Below are 6,434 nucleotides of genomic sequence, written 5' to 3' on the forward strand. Positions count from 1 at the left end.
CCAGGGCAGCCACGCTGGGGACACTGGAGTGGCACGGCAGGGAGGGTGGCTGGGCTGCGGCCAGGGATGGACGGGCGGTGCCTTTGTTTGGGGCCTTCCCTGGGCCTGAGCCACACGGCCGCTCGTGTCCTTTCGTGGCGGGGGGACTGCAGCCGTGCTGGCCTGACCGTCCTGCCGGCGCTGCGGTCACTCCGCGGCTCCAGCCGCGGGGCCAGGGCCAGGGCAGCCGGGGGGGCAGCTGGGGCGGCGGCCAGGGGGAAGCTGGAGCGGCCAGGCCGCCCCTGAGCGGTGCTGCTGTGTGGCCGCAGGGTCGCTGGCAGCACGGGCTGCCACGGGCTGGGCGCTGGGAGCAGGGACGCCCAGGACCCCCGACCACTGCTGACCCCAGACCACTGCTGACCCCCCCGCCACCGCGGTCCCGCAGCTCCTGCTCTGGTTAATGTTAAAGCCAGGCAGACGTCAAAGACTGCCGCAGCTCTCCCAGCCCCTCCGCTGGGGGCTGCCAGCTCCAGGGCTGTTTTTCCTCCTGGAGCAGGCTCTGCCCGTCCCATGTGGCTAAAAAAAGCCATCGGCTTGGCTGGGACAGCAGGACAACAAATTCCCAGTCCAAGCAGCCTCCTGGCAACCCTGGCACGCTCTTCACTACACCTTCTCGGGGTGCCCCTGGCGTGCATCGCCCCCATCGTTGTCGTCGTCATCCTCATCGTCCTCCTCCTCCTCCTCCCCAGGCGGGGGCCAGGCGAGGTGAAGGTCCCTGGTGGAACAGTGGCAGTTGCCCTTGTCCTGCTGGATCCAGCTGCCGAGTCACGCGCCAGCCATGAGCAGGGACGCCGGCTTCCATGTAGGGTCAGGCTATGGCTGCATATTCCCAACCCCACCGTGCCCCCCCAGTTTCACACGGGGTTTTGCAGCCGGGTTTGGTCCCAGTTCTGTGAGGGTTCTTACAGCTGGGTTTGATCCTCAGGATGTCTGATGCCGGTTCCTCGATGGGTTTTGCAAACGGGTCTGGTTCTGGGGGCTGGGGGCATTCCCAGTTCCACGAGGGATTTTAAACTTGTGCCTGATCTCCAGGTTTCAGTCCTGGTCCCATGCAGGGTTTTGCAGCTAGGTCTGGTCCCAGGGGACTTTGTGCCCTCTTCCAGGAGGGAATTTACTACCAGATCAGGTCCTGGGAGAGTTTGGTCCCTGATCCCATTGTGGGGTTTGGCAACCAAGTCAGATCCCACCCGGGTTCTACAGTTAAATTTGGTCCTGCGCCAAATCGGGCCTGGCCCCCATTCCGCACGGCATTTTACAGCCGGGTTTGATCCCGGGTGGGTTTGGTCCTGCTTCCACGTGGGGTTTGGCCGCTTATCCGTAACCCCGATGCACCCAGGGATGCAACACCCCCTTGGTGGCGATGGGGACCGCGGCCACCCCGCGCTTTGTTGTTGGGGCGGGATGCAGCGACGAGCCGAGCCCCACGGCGGGACCCCCTCCGGAGCCCTGCCGGGGCCCCACGAGGGGAGCCGGGGCTCTGTCCCGCCCCGGGGCGGGGAGAACGGCGCCGCCGTGTCCGCCCCGTCGCGTCCGCCCCCGCCATGGCCGCCCGTTACCTCCGCGCTGCCCCGGCGCTCCGCCGCCTGCCCCGCCGCCCGCCGCCCGCCGCCGAGCAGCGCCGCCACTGTGAGTGGGGAGACCTCGGCGCGATGGGGGGAGCCCTGCGGGCCACGGGCGGCTGTGCCCCAGCCCCACGGGGGGCGGCTCGGATTCTTTTGGGGGGCGGTGTCTGAAATCGTGTCCGGACTCACGCACACGGGCGGCCCGCGGGGCTTCGCGGACCCACGCCGGGTTTTGTAGGTCTGGTCCTGGGGGGGTTTGGTCCCGGTTCCACGAGGCGTTTCACAGATGAGTTTGGTCCCAGGGGAGTTTGGTCCCGGTTCCACGTGGCGTTTTGCGCTCCAGCTCGTACCTGGTCTGAGCCGGGTGGAGTGGGGGTCCCGTCAAGGTCCCGGAGCAGGGCGGATTTTGCTCCCCAGGAGGGCTCACTCCTGGTCCTGGCGCCAGGCAGAGTTTTGTTCCTGCCGATGCTCACATCTCACCCAGGGGGTCACCTCTGCTCTGGGTACCTCGTGGGGTTTTACAGCCTGATCCACAGACGGGTTTGGCACCCAGAGGTGTTTAGTCCTGGTCCAGGATCCACACAGGGATTTGCACGCTGGTTTGTGCCCGAGTCTGGCCCCAGGGGACTGCACCTGCTCCTGGTTCTGTTCCCATTAGTGAGCTCACTGAGGCGTTGCAGCCCGGCTTGCACGCAGATTCCGCACTGAGAGGAATGTGTCCCCATCCCTGTCCCCATCCCTGTCCCCCTCACATGGTGGGTTTTGCACTCTGACCCCCGCTCCGGCAGTGTTGGCCCCAGTAACTGGCCCAGACCACAGCGGGGCTTGCACCTTTCCCTGAGCCAGGGTGGCACCCACACGTGGCTGGACGGAGCTGTGTGGTCCCCAGAGGATGCCCTGGCCCCACACAAGGGCGGGGAGCTGTGGGACCAGGGGTGCACCCCTAACACTCCCCTCACTGCTCTCCAGATGCCAACACGCGGATCAAGGTGGCAAACCCAGTGGTGGAGATGGACGGGGATGAGATGACACGAATCATCTGGGCCTTCATTAAGGAGAAGGTGATGGGGTCCTGCCCCAGGAACGGGCGGCTGTGGCACAAATGGATCTGGGGGGTTGTACGGGGAACGGGTGATCCCTGTGCTGCCCTCTGTCTGTCCCTCCCGCCTCTGTCCCTCTGTCTGCAGGAAGCAGGTCCTAAAATCGGCACAACTACCAGAAGGACCTTTCAGTGAGGTGGTCCCAGGCAGCAGAGCTGTCTCACGCAGGGAGGCCTATTCAAGGCAGGGGGGATCATCCTGGCCAGAAGAACCATCTTGGCCAGGGGGACCATCGTGGGCAGGCAGCCAGGCTGGGCCGGGATGGGTGCCGGGGCTGGCCGTGCCGTGGTGCTGCTCCCCAGGCACCTCGCACTCTTCCCCATTCTGACACTCTCCTGGCCCCTCAGCTCATCCTGCCCAACGTGGATGTCCAGCTAAAATACTTCGATCTGGGGCTGCCACATCGGGACAAGACGGATGACCAGGTCACCATTGACTCGGCGCTGGCCACCCAGAAGTACAGCGTGGCTGTCAAGTGTGCCACCATCACGCCTGATGAAGCCAGGGTGGAAGGTGGGCAGGGACAAGGGGCCGAGCTCCTGTCCCAGCGAGGGTGTGCTGAGCCTCGTGTCTGTGCTCAGCCCTTGGGGTCAGCACTCCCTTCCCACTGCCAGCTCAGGTTTCCAGTGGGTTGGGGGCTGCACCATACTCAGTGCTGTGCCCCTCTCCCCACCCTGGGGGCTTGTGGCTGCTGTGGAGGCCCCGTGGGCCTGGGACTGGGGACACACTGACCTCTGCTCTGTGCCAGTCATGATCTCATGGCTGGCTGTCCCTCCCCTTGTGGCAGGGTCTGGCAGCAGCCCGAGGCACAGTGGGGCTGGGTGCTGGCAGGAGCCATGTGCTTCAGAGGGGCTGGGGGGTCATTCAGGGATCTCATCTGCACGCCCCGCAGAGTTCAAGCTGAAGAAGATGTGGAAGAGCCCCAACGGCACCATCCGAAACATCCTGGGGGGGACGGTGTTCCGGGAGCCCATCATCTGCAAGAACATCCCTCGTCTGGTGCCCGGCTGGACCAAGCCCATCACCATTGGCCGCCACGCCCACGGTGACCAGGTGAGCCAGCGCAGGGGCCGGTACCGTGCCAGCAGCGCCCTCAGCCCCTGCCTGACGCTCCGCCTGGCCCCCACAGTACAAAGCCACCGACTTCGTGGTGAACAAGTCCGGGACGTTCAAGCTGGTCTTCACGCCAAAGGACGGCAGCGGGCCCAAGGAGTGGGAGGTGTTCAACTTCCCCGGCGGCGGCGTGGGCATGGGCATGTACAACACGGACGAGGTACTGGTGGGGCTCAAGGGGTCCCTGCAGGGCAGTGTGTCTTGGCACCCTGGGGGAGATGCCAGGCTGAGGGACAGGGCCCCACGAGGTTTGCGTGCTTCCCTTGCAGTCCATCTCTGGCTTTGCGCACAGCTGCTTCCAGTACGCTGCCCAGAAGAAGTGGCCTCTCTACCTGAGCACTAAGAACACCATCCTCAAGGCCTATGACGGGCGCTTCAAGGACATCTTCCAGGACATCTTTGATAAGTATGGACCTGGGGGGGTCTGGGCTGTTGAGGGGGCTGTCCTGGGGGCGCCAGCAGTGGGGCCCACGTGGGGTGTGAGCGTGGCTGACCCCCGGCCCGGGCTCCCAGGCACTACAAGACGGAGTTTGACAAGCTGAAGATCTGGTACGAGCACCGGCTCATCGACGACATGGTTGCCCAGATGCTGAAATCCTCCGGCGGCTTTGTGTGGGCCTGCAAGAACTATGACGGGGATGTCCAGTCAGATATCCTGGCCCAAGGTGGAGCAGGGTAGGGCGTGTGGGACTCTGCATCATCCCCCCTGGGAGCTGTCCTGACCCCTCTCTCACCGCAGGGTTCGGCTCCCTGGGGTTGATGACCTCTGTCCTGGTGTGCCCGGATGGGAAGACCATTGAGGCCGAGGCCGCCCATGGCACTGTCACCCGCCACTACCGGGAGCACCAGAAGGTGGGCGTGCTCTGCCAGGGAGCAGAGCCTGTCAGCTGCCTGTGCCAGCTTGCCCACGGGCGTGGTGTCCACACCGGACAGCTGACCACTCTCTCTGTGCAGGGACGCCCCACCAGCACCAACCCCATCGCCAGCATCTTCGCCTGGACGCGTGGCCTGGAGCACCGGGGCAAGCTGGACAGTAACCCTGACCTCATCAAGTGAGCAGGGTGGGGTGGGGACCCCTGGGTGAGGGTCCCTGCCACAGCTGCTCTGGTGGCAGGCGTGGCAGGGCCCGTGCACCAGCCGTGCTGGAGCCAAGTGCTGCCGTCCCCAGGTTTGCGCAGACGCTGGAGAAGGTTTGTGTGGACACAGTGGAGAGCGGGACGATGACGAAGGACCTTGCTGGCTGCATCCATGGCCTTGCCAAGTATGGGTGGCTCTCAGGGCAGAGCAGGGGGGCAGCCACCTGCACTAGGGCCACGTGGCTGCACAGGTGACCATGCGGGTGGGATGACCCTGTAGGGTGGCCACAAGAACAGCAGTGACCACAAGGACGGGTTGACCACAAGGATGATGTGGCAGGGCAGCCACAAGGGTAAGAAAGTGACCAGGAGCTGGCTCTGCACAGTGGCCACAGGTGGCTACTGGCCACTCTGGCCAGTCCCCAGGGACTCGGGGTGGCTGTTTGGGTTGGGCAGGGGGCACATCCTGGACCCAGGGCTGTGGTGTCTGTGGGATGAGGCGGCCAGGGATCCCCACCAATCCCTGTCTCTCTCCCCAGTGTGAAGCTGAATGAGCACTTTGTGAACACTACCGACTTCCTCGATGCCATCAAGAACAACCTGGACAAGGCTCTGGGCAAGAAATAGGGGACAGCCTCACCATCTCTGGGATGGATGGGTCTGGGAGTGGCCCAGTGCCCTCTCCAGCTCCCCAGCACAGCTCAGGAACAGTTGAATAATTTTTCTAAAGTGTTCTTAGGAATGTTTTTAAAGCCTTTGTAGCAGGGGAGTGGGGTGGGAGGGCGTGTGGGAGTGTGTTTGTACTGCCCTGATTCATGTACCCCATAACCGTGTGGTGCCATTAAATATCTCCCAGTCATGGCACAGCATCTGGCTTTACATTGTGGGCACGGGGGGCAGCCAGACCCCTCAGCTCAGCCCCCTGGGGGGGCCATGCACTGCAGCATTTTGGCATTGGCCCGAAGGCAGCGCATGGGGGTCCACAGCCCTGCTGTGCCAAGGGTCGGGGCTGGCCAAGGCTGTGGCCATCTCCATCCTGCCCCAAGGCTGGCTGGCAGGGGGTGGCAGGGGTGGCAGGCACACTGCCCTGTGGGGGGAACTGAGTGGTGCCATGCCCAGAACCAGCCCAGGGCTTTTGGGGATGGGGCAGATGGTGCTTAGGGAAGCGTAGGGTGTGCATGGGGTCAGCACAGGTGTCCCAGACTCTGCCCTGGCTGGTCCCCAGGTCCTGACGCTTTCCAGGCCCCCAGCTCTGGCTCCGTCTGGGGGCAATGCTGTGAGTCCTCTGCGGGGCACAGAGTGAAGAGCCTGAAGAGTGGTCCCAGACTCAGCAGTGCCCCATCTCCCCTGCCAAACCCCTGGGCATGGAGGAGCAAACCCCCACCTCACAGGCTGCCCCAGTGAGAGCCTTCTCCTCCAGCCCCAGAGCAGCTGGGGGGCAAGGAGGGGGTGCCAGGTCCTTAATGGGGGGCTCTGCCCAACACCCCGCTCTGGTCCTCAGCCCCTCCTCGCAAGCCCGTCTCCCCACACAGACCACACAGCTT

At 64.4% G+C, this 6,434-nt stretch overlaps 1 protein-coding gene across 1 annotated transcript; it reads left to right on the plus strand.

The window, feature by feature from the left end:
• Positions 1-1,531: 1,531 nt before the first annotated feature.
• IDH2 (isocitrate dehydrogenase (NADP(+)) 2) lies at positions 1,532-5,754 on the plus strand. Its single transcript, XM_023933741.2, has 11 exons — positions 1,532-1,665; positions 2,571-2,662; positions 3,049-3,214; positions 3,594-3,754; positions 3,831-3,974; positions 4,084-4,220; positions 4,328-4,479; positions 4,554-4,666; positions 4,769-4,866; positions 4,983-5,075; positions 5,430-5,754. The coding sequence occupies exons 1-11, from the start codon at positions 1,581-1,583 to the stop codon at positions 5,515-5,517; spliced, it is 1,329 nt and encodes a 442-aa protein (XP_023789509.2). The 5' UTR covers positions 1,532-1,580; the 3' UTR covers positions 5,518-5,754.
• Positions 5,755-6,434: the final 680 nt, after the last annotated feature.

This window comes from Cyanistes caeruleus, chromosome 13, assembly GCF_971803275.1.
Source record: "Cyanistes caeruleus chromosome 13, bCyaCae1.hap1.1, whole genome shotgun sequence".
NCBI classification, from domain to species: Eukaryota; Metazoa; Chordata; class Aves; order Passeriformes; family Paridae; genus Cyanistes; species Cyanistes caeruleus.

Excerpts from the sequence above, each read along its gene's own strand:
- IDH2 (XM_023933741.2), top strand. The coding sequence starts at position 1,581 with ATGGCCGCCCGTTACCTCCGCGCTGCCCCGGCGCTCCGCCGCCTGCCC. Across the intron at positions 4,480-4,553 it reads GTCAGATATCCTGGCCCAAG|GGTTCGGCTCCCTGGGGTTG; the intron begins GTGGAGCAGGGT and ends CTCTCACCGCAG. Across the intron at positions 4,667-4,768 it reads ACTACCGGGAGCACCAGAAG|GGACGCCCCACCAGCACCAA; the intron begins GTGGGCGTGCTC and ends CTCTCTGTGCAG.